This window comes from Macrotis lagotis, chromosome 5 (assembly GCF_037893015.1).
Source record: "Macrotis lagotis isolate mMagLag1 chromosome 5, bilby.v1.9.chrom.fasta, whole genome shotgun sequence".
Taxonomy (NCBI): Eukaryota; Metazoa; Chordata; class Mammalia; order Peramelemorphia; family Peramelidae; genus Macrotis; species Macrotis lagotis.
Genome location: NC_133662.1, coordinates 252,355,012 through 252,374,787, shown reverse-complemented (window position 1 = coordinate 252,374,787; position 19,776 = coordinate 252,355,012). Strand labels below are relative to the sequence as shown.

The 19,776-nt window shown below is 44.0% G+C and overlaps 1 protein-coding gene across 17 annotated transcripts in view; it reads left to right on the top strand.

The window, feature by feature from the left end:
* GTF2I (general transcription factor IIi) overlaps positions 1 to 12,356 on the top strand; it is an 86,502-nt gene extending 74,146 nt beyond the window's left edge. For 8 of the 17 annotated variants that reach the window (XM_074189361.1, XM_074189352.1, XM_074189356.1 and 5 more), the window contains 13 exons: positions 283 to 381; positions 805 to 870; positions 1,317 to 1,500; positions 2,202 to 2,254; positions 2,995 to 3,132; positions 5,621 to 5,698; positions 6,008 to 6,091; positions 6,459 to 6,642; positions 8,890 to 8,918; positions 9,670 to 9,711; positions 10,187 to 10,228; positions 10,651 to 10,729; positions 11,187 to 12,356. In XM_074189361.1, the coding sequence (XP_074045462.1) occupies positions 283 to 381; positions 805 to 870; positions 1,317 to 1,500; positions 2,202 to 2,254; positions 2,995 to 3,132; positions 5,621 to 5,698; positions 6,008 to 6,091; positions 6,459 to 6,642; positions 8,890 to 8,918; positions 9,670 to 9,711; positions 10,187 to 10,228; positions 10,651 to 10,712 (1,061 nt within the window). In that variant the 3' untranslated portion in view covers positions 10,713 to 10,729; positions 11,187 to 12,356. The remainder of the gene's footprint in view (positions 1 to 282; positions 382 to 804; positions 871 to 1,316; positions 1,501 to 2,201; positions 2,255 to 2,994; positions 3,133 to 5,620; positions 5,699 to 6,007; positions 6,092 to 6,458; positions 6,643 to 8,889; positions 8,919 to 9,669; positions 9,712 to 10,186; positions 10,229 to 10,650; positions 10,730 to 11,186) is intronic. The other 9 variants (XM_074189362.1, XM_074189353.1, XM_074189363.1 and 6 more) reach the window with 4 other exon arrangements.
* Positions 12,357 to 19,776: the final 7,420 nt, after the last annotated feature.

The following is a 19,776-nucleotide window of genomic DNA, read 5'->3' as shown; positions in this document are numbered from 1 at the left end:
CTGGGGTAACAGTGGCCTTTGGGCAATATGTGTCACAGAAACTCGGCAAGGCCTACCAAGGGACAGGAGTGACCATCATATTTGCTTGAACAGGAAGGAAGGAAGGAAGGAGGGAGGGAGAAAGGCTGATATATGGCTTGGCAAATTTGAAATAACACAATACTCAAATTTATTATAGCTATGCTATCTAAGATATAATATACATTAGTCCTTGTTCTTTAATGGTTAATTTCTAGAACTGTCTTCATTTGGTGAATAATCTTTATTTTTGTATATCTCTAGGTCCTAATAATAAGCCACAAAGTACAGCTGTTCGAACTCCTACCCAGACTAATGGTTCCAATACTCCCTTCAAGCCTCGAGGGAGAGAATTTTCATTTGGTAAGCTTTTTTTCCCTCAGTTATCTCTAGGGAGTTGATAATTTTTAATTCTTAAAGAGAATTTTAATAAGAATATTTTGCATCCCTTAAAGGCTTGTATGTGTTTAAAAATTTGTTTGACCTAAGTTCATACCATAAACTTCTAGGTAGCACTGAGACCTGTCTTCTTTATGCCTGGTTATCCTGAGATTGTAAAGATTGTTATTTTATTGATTTTTATGCAAAAACTTATCATGATAGCCTTTTCCTTGGGAGGTTTGAGATAACCTGTGAAGGCAGGGTGGTTGCACTTGAAAACGGGAAAATCTCCAAACTGTATCTTGCAGAGATCTTTAAACATACTAAATTTAGATCGGAAAGATTTGAGTCTCTGGGATAACCACTGAGGCTACTGTGTTAACTCATAAGTTAATCTCTTTGCAGAGGCCTGGAATGCTAAAATTACAGACCTCAAACAGAAGGTTGAAAATCTCTTCAATGAAAAATGTGGTAAGTATATTTTAAAACTAATTTAGCACTTCCTGGCTTTTAAAAATTTCAGAGGGGTGGCTAGGTAGCACAATGGATAGAGCCCCAGTCCTGGAGTCCTGAGGAACTGAGTTCAAATATGACCTCAGACACAATATTTGCTTAGCTGTGTGACCTTGGGCAAGTCATTTAACCTTGCAAAAATAAAAAAAAAATTCAGGAAAGCAACTCAGATCTTAGTCCGCTGTCCTAGAATGTTTAATAAAGTGTTGCCTTAGTGTGGTGCGAAGTCCTTTTCACTTAATGATGCCCTTCAGAACCTTGCCTATCCCACTTGAAAGTTGCAAATTGAGGGAGAAATAAGTTTTCTTCCAGTGTCTTCCCTTCATTTCTGAATATTGCAACCCATGTGTTGTCAGTCACCGTGCTCCATGCATTTAGGCTGTCAAATTTCTGCTCTTTTTCAGGGGAGGCTCTTGGCCTCAAGCACCCTGTGAAGGTACCATTTGCGTTGTTTGAATCTTTTCCTGAAGATTTTTACGTCGAAGGTTTACCGGAGGGTGTGCCATTCCGACGACCATCCACTTTTGGCATTCCAAGGCTGGAGAAGATCCTCAGAAATAAAGCCAAGATCAAGTTTATCATTAAAAAGTATGGGAGTGAGGCTAATCCAACCCCTTCCTTTACATGTACTTTGACTGATTTGCTGTAGAGTATGCCTAGAACCATCCTCAGGCTCTCTCAGCTTGCTTTCTAAAAAGTTAGGTCAGATGCTAGTTAATGTCTTTGACAGTGGGAAATGATAAAATAAGATACTAAATATCCCTGACATGTCTGTCCCTACCCACAGTGAAGGGCATCCCCTCAGGCAGGAGCTTGGGTGTCTTCTTGTTTGGATATACGATTCTTTAGTCCTTAAACAAGACTTAGAATCCAGGTTGGGCCATCAAGACTGTTTATAATTGTGCCCTTCCTCAAGCATTCTTGCTAGTGATTTGAGAGTTTGTTAACACTGGACATAACAGAAGTCAGGGGAGAGATTGTAATCCTCACCAGTTTAAACTGATTTCTCCAAATCTATTTGTTGATTGTATGACTTGGGAGAGAGGACTTAGATGGGATTGAATTTGTAATTGTTAATTCAATTTAAATTTTGACTTATCCATAATGTCAGTAGGTATTCACTTCTAGAGATAATTAAGAGATATATGACTACCAACAAAAATTTATTTATGTATATTTGGTATTCTGAGTCTTTGGAATATGGAATTCCATAGGTGAAAGTTTGCTAATGTTTGGGTCATTATGGTGTCATTTTACTGATGAAATTTGCCTCTTACCTCCATCTCTAGGCCTGAGATGTTTGAAAATGCCATTAAAGAAAGCACTTCCAAAAGCCCTCCAAGTAAGTACGATCAGCGAGGAAGAACATTGGATGAGTTCATTACCAATGCGGGTTACAAAGATACTGATTTAAAACTGTTCTAATGGAACTGTGATCTCATTGATCAGGGTATTCTCTCCACTGAGGCAGATCACACTTCCTGGGAGCCTGCCCATTCCATGGACTCCTTCCCTCAAGGGCAGGTCTGCCCACCCTTCTGGGGCCTTCCTCCCCTGCTCTGACCTCCTGAGCATGTGGATAGAACACATGGACTATCATTATTCCTTGCTCCAGCCATGTGACCAGCCCCTCCTATCTTTGGGTCTTACATTTCTTTGTTGATGCCCCCTTCTCCATCAAAAGCCTTGTGTGGGGTGTCCCCCCTAGTGCTTCTCCATTGCCCTTGAGGGATTCTCAGCTCCACTTCTGTGTTCTATGAAAGGACTTGCAGCCATGCAACAGAATATTGGTATTAAAAACATAGCCTTTGTTTCAAGGAGAAGTATGGCATCATTAACAAGCTCCATTTCCAAAGGCAGCCCAGCCTGCTCTCCTGCCACTCAACTCTGAGCCCAGGTCATTGTCCATTTTTGAGTGTCCGCCACAATATATCCGTGTCCATAAAATAGATAATGAGACGAGCTCTGTTCTCCATTCAGCTGCATATGATAGTCTAGATAATCGTCATTCTTCATCCACTTGGTTTTTCTTATGTGGATGGTTAGGCCAAATTCTTTCGAGTGATTCTGGATCTCATTTAGGAGGCTCTGCAGTGTTCTCGGGCTTGATGAAATCTCCACAATGTCACCCACAAAAAGGACCAATCTGGAGGACTTCACCATCTATAGGGAATCCCTCTTTGACCTCGGACTCTGCGCTGGATCTCCTCCATAACACTGGTGAACACCTTTGGCGAGCATACATCTCCCTCTTTTTTGCCTCACTTGATAAAAGTATCAGAGGGTCAAACAGGGTTATATCTCTGTTATATCTTTTAAAGAATCTTGAATAATTTTGACACATACATGGGAGATGCCTTGTTGGAGGAGAACTTTTAAGGAGCCATTTTGCTCCTACTCAAATGCTTTGTTAGAGAGCTAACGGTCCAGTGGAGTTTTGTTTTCTCTACTGCTTATGTAATGATAGACATAAAGTCTGCTATAGAATGCTGTTAGCAAAATTCAGATTATTCCCTTTTAAGTTCCTTAAATTAAGGCACACCCTTGATGTATATAAATAAGTTTGTGCATAAATTATCAAGACTCATAATAATTGGCAGAAATTGGGAATAGTCAAAAAGATTGCTTTTGAGGGGTAATATTAATAGTGTGACTATGGTTTTTTGACTACTTCATTGAGTCTTCCCCTCCTTCAGATAGCTCTAGAATGAATCCTTCAGAATGATATTGCCTCCAGCGAGGAGCTCCTTTGTACATATTGGGTCTGATCCAGCTGCTTCTCCTCTCTCTCTTTCCTTCGATGCCATTTCCACCTCCTCTAAAAGCACATCTAAAATTGTGGTAGCGACAGAGTCCAAGCATGGTGACTTTGCTCACCCTTGTGTGTTAATCAAAAGTCTTTGCAGCCATTTTCTATCTTTCATCTCTTTTTTTTCCCCTCTTTCCAGTTTTTCATCCTTAAATGCCCTAAAAATGGCTTTGCTTAGTTGAATCTCTTGCCAGTCTTTTTTTTTTTAAACTAATTTTCCCCTCTTATTGCTTCTCACTGTTTTATGAGGGTATCCTACTCATAATCTTTCATACTTTCTTTCTCTGTAAGATTTTATGAACATATTCAAAAACAGTGTCACTTTTGGTGACCCATATCTCTCTGCTGCTGATTGACCAAGTGTGGCGTTTTTTAAGGTTTGCTTGGTCTCCCTTGTTAGAGCAGTTGATTTTTTTGGATAAAATTCTGTGTACAATTATAATAATGAATATCATTGCCATTCCTGTCATTCCTGTTTTTGTATTATTATAGTGTCAATAACTTGTTTGAATAGGTCAGGTTCCTAATCTTTTTCTCTTTTTTATTTCTTTAGCTTTGTATTTTTACCTTTACTCTAACAATGGTGATTGATTATGTGTACAGCTGCTTAAGGAATGGCTCCCACAGGGGTAACAAGTCATGTCCTGTCTTTTTTTAAAAGTGTTATTCAGGAATTTCCACGCAGTTACTGTTTCTCCTCAAGAGAACACCGTCATGAAGAGCATGTGTGAGATGTCCGAGTCAATCTCCTTGGTCGCTCTCATTCCCCATCCTGCCCTGTAGTTTCCACTGCTCTCACTGGGCCACCTTTGCATTTGACATTTGCATGGACATCTCTAAGTATCAGAGTCCATAATGATTTAATTTGGAGGCTCATAGCAAGTCCTTTGTATGGGGGACCTACTTCTTCTCCCTGGGTGGTGCATAGGTGGCTGTTTTGTTTTCAGTGGTCTTTGTGAAGAGTCACCATGAGCTTCTGAGCGCGGTGGGGGGGGTGCCAATGGGAGAGGACCCATAGTTCCTCAAAGGGATGTTTTCTGATCCTCTGGGCACTGTTTAAGACTGAGAGCCACAGCCAAGTCCTTTGTTTGTCTTTTCCAAGAGAACCTATGAACTGTTCTTTTTCTGCAATTTCCTTCTGTCTTCTGGTTTTTGTTTATCAGGAAAGTGGAATCAAAGACCTAGGTTGAGTTCCTCTAGTGTAGCCAGTTGTCATCACTGAGCATGGATCTCATATTCAGGGTGTGCCAACCATCAAGTTAGTCATTGCAAACAGTTTTAAAGCTATGGGGTTCTTGGCAATTGCTTTCTCTTTTCTGCTGCTCAGCCACTTTGCCTGCAGAAGCCAGAGGGAAGGGGCACAGGAATGAGTGCCATTTTGAATCTTGTTTCAAAGGATGCCATGGCCGAAGCATTCATTATTACCATGTGGCCAGCCTTGTGATGATAAGTGCACTTTTTCAGATGTCACTAAAGTAGTCTTTGGGAAATGGGCAATCTTTTCTGTGACCAAGGTTTGAGTCTTATAACCTTCTGGAATCCAGGGTTGCCCTTCAGGGTGGGACTTTGGTGAGGTTCAGTCTTTGATAAAATGAAGCAGATAAACTGAGAATTACTCATTGACTGGAATTGGGAAGTGTCTTTCATTGGTAAATTCAGAAAGGACTTTGGGGTTGGCACTCCCATGCTCAACAATTTACTTGGTCAAGTGAAAGATAGTAAAAAGGAAGGCTGTAGACCCCATGCTAAGGTGTCCTGCGGTCTTGTCAGATAGACGTGCCTATTAAAAAAGACCCATTTCCTCCTGTACCTTCCTAAGTGGTGTGGACAGGGCCCTAGCAGGAAGCAGCGACACCCACCCATCTTGCTCTGACCTAATGTTAAGTTTCTTGTTTTAAGGAAAAATGAATTCAGCCAATGTCACCACCACAGCAGCAGGGGTGGAAGACCTCAACATCATTCAGGTGACAATTCCAGGTATGGTTGCTTCCTCTCAAGACTCACTCCATTGGATCTCCTGGGGTTGGTTTAGTGAGCTGAGTGACCAGCTTGGATTGGGGCTGCTAGACTGCCCTCAGGAAGGGGATGAAAGCTACAGCCTCCCCCCAGCAGGTTTCATCCTTGGAAACAGTGGTCAACTTTATTTAAACAGAATATCCAACTAGACTGGTACTATTAGAAATGAGATCCCTCTAGAGCCACTGTTAACATCTTAAACCCACCTGAGCTTTTTCTGTGAAGAATTGTCCTTTAATAACTTTGAATTTGCTTTTAAAATCTTAATAGATGATGAGAGTGAAAGACTATCAAAAGTGGAAAAGGCTCGACAGCTGCGAGAACAAGTGAACGATCTCTTCAGCCGCAAATTTGGTGAGTCTGAAGGCTTTTCCAGGGCCAGGATGGTCAGCATGATTGGCCTAAAGTCCCAGGGATCTCGTGACCCAGGCTGCAGGGGGAGGCCCCGACCAGAATCCTGGGGCTCGCAGGTGTCCAAGCTCTTCTGACTGCAGGAAGGGAAGAAGCCAGTTAGCCGTGTGGCTGTCCACACACCTGGAGGAATCTGAGAGGGTGGGGTGCCCTGGTTGAGCACGTGAAGAGAGCAGTGTCACCAGGGACAAACAAAGTCAACCTCAACACTTAATTTTAAGCTTGAAGGTGATTTCTTGATGGAGAAGGTAGATAATTTAATTTTAGAATGGTGAAAAACTCCTTTTCTGTTTCCTGTTCTTTGACCCAGGTGAGGCAATTGGCATGGGCTTCCCTGTGAAAGTCCCATATAGGAAAATAACCATCAATCCTGGCTGTGTGGTCGTTGACGGGATGCCCCCTGGGGTTGCCTTCAAAGCTCCCAGCTATCTGGAAATCAGCTCCATGAGAAGGATCTTAGATTCAGCAGAATTTATCAAGTTCACTGTCATTAGGTACGTGACCTGAGAGTGACATCCACAGGGAATAGCAGTTTCTGGCTATTTGATTTCAGCTTCTGTGCAGTAGAAGGAAGCTGACCCCTTGGGAAGCCTGGCTGTGAGCTCAAGCAATCAAGAGTACCCTCTCGTGCTCCCATCAGAGCAGACTGAGCTGATCCTCTAGGTAGCGCTTCTCTTCTTGGGGAACTTCTTTCTTGTCCAGCGGAATGGAGGTCAAAGAGAAGCTCTTTCCTGCAGTGCTCACACCTGGACTGTTGGAGTTGGGGTGCTGGAGGGGATTGGGCTGCACTAGAGGAGCAAGAGCCCAGCAGATGAGAGAGGACCTCAGGAGGCTCACTGTAGCTGGCCTATGTGGAAACAGTCCTATGGGAAAGCTTTCACAGTCAGGTGGGACCAGTTGAGCCCCCTGAAGAGTGATGTGAGCAGTGCATAGATTTGTTGTTCAGTCATTTCTGACTCTTCCAAGACCCTATTTGGGGTTTTCTTGGTAAAGATAGTGGAGTGGTTTGATATTTCCTTCTCCAGCTCATTTGACAGGTAGGGAAACTGAGGCACGTGGAGTTAAGTAACTTGCTCAGAGTCACACAGCAGAAATTGTCCGGCCTCGGATTTGAACCTGGTTCTTCTTGCCTTCAGGGCTGGTGCTCTATCCACTGTACCACCTAACTGCCCTGGCCAATATAGAAATGCACAAAATGAGTCTGGTATCACTTGGAAAAGTGGATTACAGGGAGAAAAAATTGTGAGTATCCTTAGCCTACGTCTCTATTGGCCTTAGCAGGATGAGATAGATGTTGGATAGGTGTTTAGAATAATGCTGGGGCTAATTGTTGGTGAGACTTGTCATAGTAGTTTTCTGACCTTGGTCATAAAACCCAGACCCATGGGTCCCCTTCCTCCCTCCAACCATAGGCTTGGTATCTACATCTTTGAACCTGAACTGGTTATTCTAGTCTCTAGAGTGGTGCATTGGGTCAGCTGCCCTCTCCTCACCTCCTTATCGGTGCCCTTCCTTAGACTCTTGTCTATACAAAATACTTGATGCACCCCTTACTTCCCCACACAACCATCAGCAGTGTGGCCCCCCTGCAGACCCTCCCCCTAGTTCCACCTGTTGTAGACAGGAAGTGGTTGGTGTGATTCAAAAGACTGTCTCATGAAAATGAGGGGACCATTTACTTTAGATTACTCCTTAGTGACTTGGGAGAGTTCTGTACCCAAAAAGAGAAGAATGGGAAATCAGTAGAATTGCAGAATTAAATTTTGGAAGAGACATCACTGGCCATCTGGTCCATCTTTATCTGAAAAAGAAATTTCTGTTATAACTTGCCCCCAAAATGGTTTATAAGATGCTGATTAGAGCACTCGGCACTCCTAGGAATAGCATGCTCTGTTTGGGGCAACTCTAATTAGAAGGGTTTTTTTTGGTCTTTTTGTAAACTTAGCCCTTTTCAGTTTCCCTCAATATACCCAGTTCTTCTTCCTTAGGCCTTATTCCTCTTCCATATAATTGTCCTTGAAATATGTATAGACATCTATCATTTGCCAAAATTTAGCCTGGCAAGTTGTGTTTGAATCCTGACTCACTCACCCAGCTTCTTGCCATCCTTGTGTTTTCTCCCTAGCGGCCCCTCCTGACCCCTTCCTTAGGCAGTCCAAACCCTAGCTACATGGCCACAGGAGGAGTATGGCTGCTGTGCCCCTGCCCTCAGCAAGTCTCCGCAACTTCCTCCCTGAAATACCACATCCTGCCTTTTTTCCTTAAATCTATAGTAATCTTTTGACCTTTGTCCTCAAAATGGCTCTTGTGGGTCAGCAAGGTGATGCAGTGGACAGAGCCAGGGAGTCAGGAGGACCTGAGTTCAAATCTGGCCTTGGGCACTTGGTATTTACTAGCTGTGTGACCTTGGACAAGCCACTTACCCCTTGCCCCACCCAGACAAACACGACCAGGAACCAAAAAACAAAATGGCTCTTGGCACAAAGCATTGGCTGGGACTTGTGATCGGGTGGTCTCTGTTTGCCTCCTGAAGTCCTGCTAATGTCTCCTGCAGCCGCCAGCCTTGATGGAGAGCCCTGAGGTCCAGATGGGTCCAGGGAATGGGTGACAGTTGGGTTGTGGTCACTGTGACCTGGGCTGTTGCAGTCATGGGATCAGTAGTGAAGAGCAAGTTGGGGTATGTTTAAGCCTATAGAGGAGGAAGGTGCACCTTCTAAAGCCCCCCCACCTCTCTTTTTCAGACCTTTTCCAGGACTTGTCATTAATAACCGTAAGTATTGCATGCTATTATAGGAGTTAGGAATGACCCTACTAAAATTGGCCTGGGAACTTCAGCACATTTATCGGGTTTCTCTTGGGTTATTGTTTTTATTTCTGCATTAGGATACTCAGCACCAGCTTTTTTTTTTGTTTTTTTCTATTTGAGTGTGTGTGTTTCCATTAGTTGGTTTTATTGAGTAGACATTAGAACTTGCCAGTGTGATGGGGTAGCATCCTTCTATCCTTTCAATTTTGAAAGACAGTTTACTGTCTTTGATGAGCTGAGGCTTTCACCAGAGTTCTTCAGGGAGAGAGCCTCGGGAAAACTCCAAAATGCCTCTTTGTTGGTAAGAGCAGGAAAGTGGTTTGAACACAGTTTGGACCTCAGATAGTAGACAGAGCCATCCCCTGTGGATGCTGTGCACCGCAGCAATATTGACATTAATAAAAGCTTTAAAACTGATAAATAACAGTTGTTAGACATTGTGAAAATTCTGCGTGATTGGTTGTCACATAGGAAATGTTTATGGAGTTTATGTTGAAGTCCATCAGCCGACCCTCCATAGGCTGACAGCACTGGGGTCTCAACTCCGGGGTCCAGGGGCCCCATGGAGCCATCATCCAGGTGCATGTGATGTAATGCCTCTGGCCTTGTCCGCTAGCAACTTGTCTTAAGGATCTAATGAAGGGCTGAATAAGAACACAGAGTGCCTAAAGATTGCTCTTTTAAACTCATCCAGTCTTGTCCCTTCTTTTCTCAGAGTTGGTTGATCAAACGGAATCAGAAGGCCCAGTAATACAAGGTATGTGTCAGCCACCTGAGCCGTTTCCCCCCCTGGAGAGGGGAGGCTGCAGGGGGGCTCCCAAAGTATAGGGGAGCTTAGTCCGGCCATGGAGGAGAGTGGTTGGTGGTTGGTGTGAGGGTCCAGGTCCCCAGTGAGGCAGGCCAGACCAGCCGGTGCTGTTGCAGGGTGTTGGGAGGGGTTTGGGGTGCAGTGACTACGCTGTAGGGGTATGGAACAGGAGTATCTTTGGGCTGCCTTCAGATTGGGTTCTGATGGTGGGGAAAGCCCCAGTGAGTCGGGGTTCCACCTGTCCACACTGCTTTTTCTTGGGGACCATGCGACGAGGGCTCCATATTAGGACTTGGTTCTGCGGGGGGGGGGGCGCACTGGTGTCACATGATCCTTGCCAGGGCATTCTATGACTTTGTATCAACAGCTATTGTGAAATAACTTTTCAAACCCATTGGAAAAAATGTGTCTCTTTTCTTTGTAGAATCAGCTGATCCAAGCCAGTTGGAGGTTCCTGTGACAGAAGGTATTCAGGGCTGTAAGAAAGGGAATTTGTCCCTTCCCTTTGCAAAAAGTGTTTAAGTAGAACCAGAGGATGCTCTGTCCTCTCGATTCTGCCTGAAGATAGATTGTGGCCTTACATCTATAGTTTATAAGAAAGTCACCTTTTCTGAGATTTCTGAAGCTGTGATTCATTTGGGGCCATTTCTTAAGACAATTCAGGGATCTCAATGAGATAGAAGGGCCCCAAATGAGCAGAAAACTCTGGCGAGACCTAAGACAAGACAAGCTGGTTTTATTGCCCCAGAAATGTCATTGTTTCTTTGGCAAAATTATGACTTTAGGGCATCTTGAAATTTTCCTCACAATGTATGTTAGATTGATTCAACTCTTGGTTGTGATGGACTCTACTGGCATTCCTCAAGTGACTATGGTCTTCTCTCTTAGTAGATATAAAGGAGACGGAAGCAAGTTCTCAGATCAAACAGGAACCAGACCCCACGTGGTAGACCTCCTCATTCCTAGGGTAAATGACTTGTTCTCTGTCGGAGGGAAAGACCCCTTAGCAAACCCTGAAGGGGCTGGGGTGGCATTAGTGGCAAGGGCATGCTCCTGGGCAGCTGGGAGGCTGACCGGGCTGTCAGCAGGCGCCTCCACTGGCGCTCTGGGGGTGGGGAAGGGGTGAGCCAGCCCTGATATGCTCTTAGCGCTTCCGTCGCACAGGAAGCTCCATCACTCAGCACTGGGCGGTCATCCATGGGCTGGAAATAGTAATGGGGTTTCTCTAAAAAGGGATTGGGGCATCATGAGGCATGTAGTCTGCTCACTGGCGAGTTCTCACAGGGCTCTAGGCAAGTGTTTGGTGGCGGTGGTCCTGCCTTGAGCGGGCCTTGCTGACATGGGGAGTAGCTGTCACTTGCCTGTCCTCCGGCGTGAGGCGTGGTGCAGTGAAGTTAATAGATGTTTCTTTATTTCCTCTCTAGCTTAAAAGTATCAGTGGTTGAGAAGAGCTTGCCGGAACTGTTACAGCCGAAGCTGTGTAATATAATTGTATAACAGAATGACCTTCTATACAAACCTTTTTTTCTACTTTAGATAGAAATGTCTACTTTTTCAGCAGTTCTGTGAATTGAATTAAAGAGCAGAGTGACTATAGATGTGGAACGGCTGCTTGACTTGGGAATCTCCTCTAAGCATTTGGCAGCAGTGCTGGGAAAAGGACCGGATGACTCTCATCGGTTTTCTGTTTTTGTTTTGTTTTGTTTTGTTTTGTTTTTTACATAATCAGCACAGACTTGAGAAATGGCATCGTTGTCCAGCCCAGGAAGATCTCTCCAGCTGGGCCCCGTGAAGAAAACACCCACTGACGAGTGTTCAGTTCTTTAGTTTTTCTATTTGAAAAATCATTTCAATGATTTTTGTTCCCGTTTCTCCTTTAATGGCTGAGTGGACAATAGTATATGTATATTTGACTGGACTTTTTCCTACGCTATCTATCACGGTTCATGTTTTTCATAAATAAAAAAACCATCTGGTTCACCTGACAGTTAGTAAGAGGTCAGTATCTCAGTGTGTGGATAACAATGAACCCTCTTCCCATTTTACTTATTTTTGTCCAAATAAAGAGTGCATGATGTATCCGAATAGTAGCACAGTTAAAAATCAGGTATGGAAATTTGGGCAAGCTAAGTTGTACACTGGAGCCTCCCTAGAGCGGGACCTGCAATGGCACTTGGGGGGGAGGGGTCCAGCTTGGATGGGGTCTCACTCCCTGGAGCCCCCCGGTAGAGCACTGGCTTCCCTGCCGTGCTTCTCCATAAGCTTGCGGCCAAAGCGGCATTAGAGAGAGACTTCAGTGTCCTTTTTAAGAGGTTTAGAAGCTAATTACGCATCCTCTGATATCTTCCCCACACTTTGTAGGAGAAACTTTAAATGTGTTGAAATTTCACAAACAAAAAAAATTGTATGATACCAGCTCTATGAAAAGCTAGAAAATGTGATGGTTTAGAGTTTTCATTAGCTTTGCCACAATATTCACAATGGAAAATTATATGACATGGTAGCAGAATAGACCTTTTAATGTGTTGCTTATATTTTACCTCAAATTAAATTGTAGATATAGGGTAATAAATAAAATTCATCCATGCCTTTCACACACTAACTCATTTCTTTCTAAAGTGTTTTCATGGTTCTGTTTCTGGGAATCCTCGTTTGGGTTGGGTTGGATTGGGGGACAACCTCAGGCATCGACCGGTCTGAGGGTGGAAGGGGCAAGCCTGGACAGGGTGGATTTGGGGTGTGGGCTGCTGTGGTCCCATGGTGCCCTGAATCCAACACCATGGGCAGCGGGAGGGTCGTTTTCTGTCCCATACCCAGTACTCTCCAGGGGCAGGTGGATGGACTGAAGACCTGTCGGGGGGGGGGGGGGGGGGGGCGGTCAGGAAGGAGGGGTGGTCGTCAGACAATACAAATAAGCTTCAGCCTTTGCCAAACAAAATTAGGAAAGAAAATCATGGATCAGATCCCCGAGCTAAGTGAGCAGAGGACCTGAGGATTGCCCAGACCTCCCTCATGGAAAAAAGATTTCACAGAGCCTGTACGATGGGGGGTGATTGCTGGAGACCGGAGAGGAAACCTGCCTATGGGACCCTCACTCGAGGACCAGAGGGGCCCCTTTCACTGCACCACCCCTCCTCCAACACCCTAACTGGGGGGGGCGGTCAGAATGAAGTCTGCGGTTCGTACATGTGTGCATCACACACAATGACAGTTAAATGAGGTTTCAAACGGGCCATGGGTCATGTAGTTGGTGAAGCAGTGTGATGTGGGGAGGGGAAGAGAACTGGCCTCGGAGCTGGGTAGGTATCCTGGCTTCAGGCCCTCCCCTGGGCATACCCTTCCTACCCGAAGGAGCTTGGGCAGGGGAACCAGGCTCTCATTTCTACAGGCAACTTGAGATAATGCCCTCTGCCAAAAGACATCATGGGCATTGTTGGGAATGGGGCAAGGTGCTGTGCTCCCTGGGTCTCAGATTCCTGTGTAACATGAGATGATTGGCCTAGATGCCCCCAAGAGCTGTATCTTCACAGCTTGCTTGTCCAAGGCCAGGCACCTCAGCCTTCAGCTCCCCTCCTGAGAAGCTCTAGTGGATCAGGTCTAGGGTACACTTGGTGGGCAACCTCACCACAACGAGGCCAGGCTGGTTGGGGGCACCGGATGCCTCCTGCCTGGCTCACCCAGGTGGAATGGAAAGGTTAGGAATGCATTAGGGGTGGGAACTTGTGGAGAGAATATCACCCAGCCCTGAGCTAGGAGAAAGAAATTGTCCCAATTCAGAATGATGAAGAGACCCCAGGGTGGTGAAGTTGGTCCGTTTTCAAGACTAGCCAGTGTTGCTTAGGGATTTAAAGGTCTCAAACCCTTTACGTGTGTTCTCTCAGGATCCACAAATCAAACTTGTAAGATTGCCTTAACAGGAATCATTGGGACTCCCCAGAGGGCAGGGCCTTTAGTACTATTTTTCAAGATGCCTTTTAGATACACTCTTGCTTATGTTCTTACCCACCAACCACCTTCTTCCATAGGGCACGAGCCCTATTCACACGAGCACTGGCCCATTTGCAACCATGATGTATCAGTGGTGAGACGCCGAGAGGAAACCGGTGTCTCCTTTTGAAAAGATACTTAAAAAAAAAACCTGAATAGGGCTCTCAGGGGTCTTTTAATCTGTGGCGTGTACCCATCTCTCCAATTTGAATGATGGCGAAGCATTGCACACCAAAGTAGATCCCTAAGATAGTTCTCCATTGAATTCCCAGACCCACCTCCAAGCCATCCTTGGTTTCAACAGGCTTGGCCAAGTCACAGCAAGCAGCACCCCCCCCCATTTCCTTGGGCATTCCCATTTCCAGAGAACACCAGCCGATCTTGTAGCACTCAATGCCCAAGAGCTTGGGATCAAAAGAAAATGATGGTCAAGGATTAGAAGTGCATCGGGCATCACCATTTCCTTTCTCCCCCTCAAAGGCACTGAGCTCCATGTTTGGCACAGAGCTCTGGGCCAACTCAGACACGAGCATTAACATTTTCTTTTTCAAATATCTCCCACTGACACCCATCTGCTCAAGGACCTTCCACGACAGGCCGCTCAACTGGTTTTTGAAGTCTGAAGCCTAGTTGTGCTGAAAGCTATTTGCTAAGTGAAGCCTAGTTCTGCCATCAGAGCCCAGGCAGGACTGATTTCTCTTCATACAACAGCCCTTTCCTTTAAAAAATAATTATGAAAGCAGTTGTCCTCAACTTCAGTTGAATCACTGCCAGTTCCTTCAACCCGTCATCTTCCGACGGCAGGGTCTGCAGGCCCACACTCAGTGTTTCACTACTTTGTGCTCTTCATTGGCGGTGCCAGGAATGTTTTCTTCTCCCCAATCTCCAACCCCCCCCATTTTTTTTAGGTTCTTTTATTTTTGCAAAACAATGGGGTTAAGTGGCTTGCCCAAGGCTACACAGCCAGGGAATTATTAAGTGTCTGAGAGGGATTTGAACTAAGGTCCTCCTGACTTCAGGGCTGGTGCTCTATCCACTGTGCCACCTAGCCACCTCCCCCACCACCACCACCATTTTTTGCCAGGTTAGACCTCACTGGATCCTTGACTTTGTAGTCTTCTCACCTCCTGGGTTTTCCTAGATGTGCTCCTTCCAGATTTACACATTATGGTCCATCCTGTCCTTTGTAAAAATGTAAAAATGAACACAAGACTCCCAGTGAGATCTGGCTGGAGATGAAATCGCCTTCATTTTGTTCTTAGTGTTTCTGTTAATGTGATGACTGGCGTGTCCCATGCCTAACCCATGGAGCTCATGCAACTCAAAATGACCCACTTTTTTACAAGAACGGACAGATTACCACAGGTGTGGATCATGAGTTGGCCAACACCACTTGTACCAAGTGCTCATTTTCAAGGAATTAATCTTTTATTGTGACCAAACCCTTCCTAGACCTAGGCATCTCTGAAGCCTCCTAATGTAGAGGAGCAGAAAATGTAGTTTGACCCCCACTAGCAGTCCTCCAGAATCTTTTCATGTTCCTAAGCCTGAGGGCAGCTCTGTGCTTAATGCTGAGAGAACAACTCAACCATTTGAAGGGGCAAATGGAATTCATACACATTCATAATTTTAGAAGACCACACCTCTCTATTCAACGTTCATTGATTAAGCCCTGGAGCCTGTATGTCCCAGAAACTGGTCTACCTTTCAGAGATTCCTCTCAAGAAACTTGAATTCTATTGTGGGAGATGTGTCCATACACACACATAGCCTATTAACATGTTCCAGATTATGCACACACATATGCCAGAAACATGCTTATTGGAGACTTGTGCATCTATATGTATATATATGAACCAGATATAAGTACATTCATCAGATAAATATGACGTGGGGTATATGAGGTGTTCAGGGAACCTCCGGCGGGAGGCTGAGCCCTTTCCAAGGCTGTACGTTCACCTTGGGTGTTCAGCTGTCACCCAACTCTCACCTGTGACTCCAAGGAGCAGTAGCACATATAGGGGCCACACCAAGTTAAGGGAAGCTGACAGATCTCAAACCCATCAGTGACTTACATGAGATGGGAACAATTAGTTCCAATGGCTGAAGCAGTTGCTGTGGCGTGCCCAGGGCTTGATCAGTCATCAAAGATGCCAAGGCCATCCACTGCATCCTGGTCCAATTGCCTTGAATTTTGTCCTGCCACTGGACTTTGATAGAAAGAGAAAGTGAGATGACAACTCTGGACAGCTCTGGCTCACTTGCAAGTCAAGGCATCCTCCTGTGATGTCATTAGTCCTCTTTGAAAACAAAGGGCGAACAACAATTAAAAAAATATTTAGACAAGGGAGCTAGCAGTTGGGATCAGGAAAGGGTAAAACTGCTTAAGCTGCACCTTGAAGGGAGAGAGGGACTGTAGGAGGTGGAAAGGAGAAGGGAGGCTACTTGAGGCTCAGAGGATGGCCCAGGAGAGGGTGGGAAATGGAGTGCTGTGAGTGGAGAGGAAGAGAAGAACCGATTTGGTTGGAAAGTAAAGTGCGGGAAGGGGAATAATAGCTAACATAAGAACTTGGAAAGACAGATTTGACAGTTTCCGCCCCAAGGAGCTTTTAATCTAATGAGTGGCAATGGAGTTGGGGGACATGAAAACACCCATAGCTCATAATAAATATGCATTTATTAACTCTGTGCCCGGAAATTGCAAACATAAAAATAATAATAAACCAGTTCCTGCCCACAAGGAGCTTACAATGTAAACTGAAGGAGGCAATAAAGAAGGAAGCCACAACATATTCAGGAGTATGATATAGAGTAGCATGTGATAGGGATCGAGGAGGAAAGTCGAACGAGGGAAGGCATATGGAGGAGGTGGCATCCAAGCTGGGTCTCAGAAGAGAAGGATTTCCGAGAAGACAAAATACGTTCCAGGCTTGAGGTGGGGTGAAGTGTACAGGATAACATCAAAGTAGTCCAGTGTGAATGGAACAGAGTAGAATACCTGAAGGGGAGTAATGTGAAGAAGTGTTGGGGGATACCCAGAAAGGCAAAAGTTCCTGGCTTGAGGAACTCACAGTTTTATGATGGAGACAACATGAAAATGAATATGTACAAGCAAGCTATATATAGGATAAGTCGGAGATAATTAACAGAGGGAAGGCAAAAGAATTAAGGGGAATTAGCAAAGGTTTCCTGTAAAATGGGAGGGAAGCAAGAGAAGTCCGGAGACGAGAGATGAGAAGGAAAAGAATTCCAGGTATGGGGTATCGTCAGGGAAAATATCCAGGCAGGAAATGGAGGCTCCCTAAGGCTCTGTCCTGAACCTTTTTCTGCTCTCTCACTTACTTGCTCTCTCCTTATTCATTTTCAAGGATAAGCAAGGAAGTTAGATCATGAAATATGTGAAGGCAATTAAGGTGAATGAAGACTAAGAGGTAGAGAGAGAAGACCATGTTATGAAAGGTTTTCAAGATCAGGGAATTTTAGAGTTGACCCTAGAAATAAAGAGGGTCCTTTGGAATTTATGGAACATAGACTGGTGCTTTAGGAAGGTCATTTGGACAATGGAGTGAAAGATCAACTGGAAGGGGGGGGGGGACTGAAGATAGATTAGTCCCCCCAGCAGATTATTGCAATAGTCCAGGTGTGAAGTGAGAAAGAGCTGACCAGGGTGGTGACAAAGTCGGAGAACAGAAGAGGAGGTGTAGACAAGAGTTGGTAACATAGATGAATGAGATTTGGCACCTGATTGGATTTGAAGGGTGAGAGTGAGGAATTGGAGACAACAATAAGACTGATGCCCTCAACAAGAAGGAAGTTCTGAAGGAAGGATGATTTTGGAGAACACGAATGACTTTCATTTTGGATATATTGGGTTTAAGATGCCTAAAGGACATCCTCTAGGCAGTTGAGAGGTGTCAGTCTGGAGATCAGAAGAGAGGCTAGGGTTGGATTAATAGACGATAACTGAGTCCATGGGAGTTGTGGTCATCAAGAGAGAAAGAATAAGGAGAGAGTAAGTGAGAAAGCAGAAAAAGAGTTCAGGACAGAGCCTTAGGGGAACCTCCATACTGAATAGGCGTGAAACATTGGTGCCAGATGGATGCCAGCAAAGAAGAAAGAGAAGAACTGGTCATAAGGGAATAAGAAGAAATGGGATAAAGAGTGCTACACAGACCTAGAGAAAAGAGAAAAGCAAGGTGAAGAGGGTGATTGACAGAGTCAATGCAGAAGAGGTCGAGAATGATGAGGAATGAGAAGAAGCATTTGATTTGGGAAATATGAGCTCACTGGTAAGTTTGGAGAGAACAGTTTCAGTTGAATAATCGGGTAGGAAACCAGATTGCAGAGAGTTAAGAAGAGAGTAAAGGGAAAGAACTGGAGGTACCCATTATGGAAAGACTTCTCTAGTCATTTAGTCACAGAAGGGAGGAGAAATAGGAGAAAATGGAATAGGTGGATCAAGTGAGTTTTTTTGAGGCTGGGGAGACATTGGGCATAGGCAGTTAGAGTGATAGAGCACCAACTCTGCCTTCAATTCCAGACTGAGACTTTTACTAATCATGTGACCCTGGGCAAGTCACTTAATCCACCTACCTTGATTTCCTTGACTATAAAATAATAAAAGCACCTATCTCTCAGGGTTATGGTGAAGATCAAATGAGATATTTGTGAAATTTTTAGCATAGTGCCTGTCATAGTAAGAGTTTACTAATTCCCTTCCTTCTTTCCTAAACCCAAAGACCCCAACTCCTGGATGAAAGATTCACTATTGGACAAAAACTTCTAGAAAACCTGGAAAGTGATCTAGCAGAAATCAGATTTGGACCATCATCTGACATCATATACCATAATAAATTCTAAATGGATATATGATATAAATGTAAAAGATCTCATCTCAAACAAAAATTATAGAGGTCTGTAGCTTTTTGTGTTATAGACTCCTTCCTTTAGCTGTCTAGTAAAGCCTAGGGACCTCCTAATAATTGAAGGAAATTTAAATTTCAGTTAAAGGAAAATGAAAATTAAGACGTCATTTATTTTTTCCTATCCAAGTTCATGAAGATCCTAAAATTTATCTGTGAACCTCTTAAAGATCTGTGGGTTTCAAATTAAGAATGCCTGAATTCATGGAAGAGAGAAGGAGTTCTCCTATAGATAGGAAAAAATTTTCTCCAAAGAGAGAGAGAGAGACAGATACAGAGACAGAGACAGAGACAGAGACAGAAAGACAGAGAGAGAAGATAAAGTGGAAAATGTTGAACACATTAAATAGAAACGCTTTTGGACAAATAAAATCAATGAAATTAAAATGAGAAGGGAAGAAGCTGATTGGGAAAAAACCTTTGTGGCAAGATTGCTTGTTAAGAATTCTACATTCAAGATACATAGGAAAATGATACAAATATTTAAGAACAAGAATTCCCTAATAGGTTAATGGGAGTTGTGGTCATCAAGAGAAAAAGAATAAGGAGAGAGCAAGCAAGTGAGGGAGCAGAAAAAAGGTTCAGGACAGAGCCTTAGGGGGGACCTCCATACTGAATGGGCATGAAACATTGGTGCCAGATGGATGCCAGCAAAGAAGAAAGAGAGGAACTGGTCATAAAGGAGTAAGAAGAAATGGGATAAAGAGTGCTACACAGGCCTAGAGAAAAGAGAAAAGGAAGGTGGCAATAATCATATGAAAAAAATTCACTAATAATTGGGAAAATTCAGCTTATGAAAACTCATGCCCATCAGATTGGCAAAGATGATAAAAATAAAAACACAATTGTTGGCACAGCTATGAGAAGTCAGGTATAGTAGTAATGCATTTTTATTTTATTTTATTTTATTTTTTTTAGTAATGCATTTTTGATAGAGTTGTGAATGGGTCCACTATTCTGGAAAGCAATTTTGAACAAAATCCATATATCCTTAATCTGTGTAAAACCTTTGATTCAACAGTATCACTAAGAGATTTCTTTTAAAAAAAAAGGAAAGGAACCTTATAAACAAAAATATTCATAGTAACTCTTTTAGTTGTAGTAG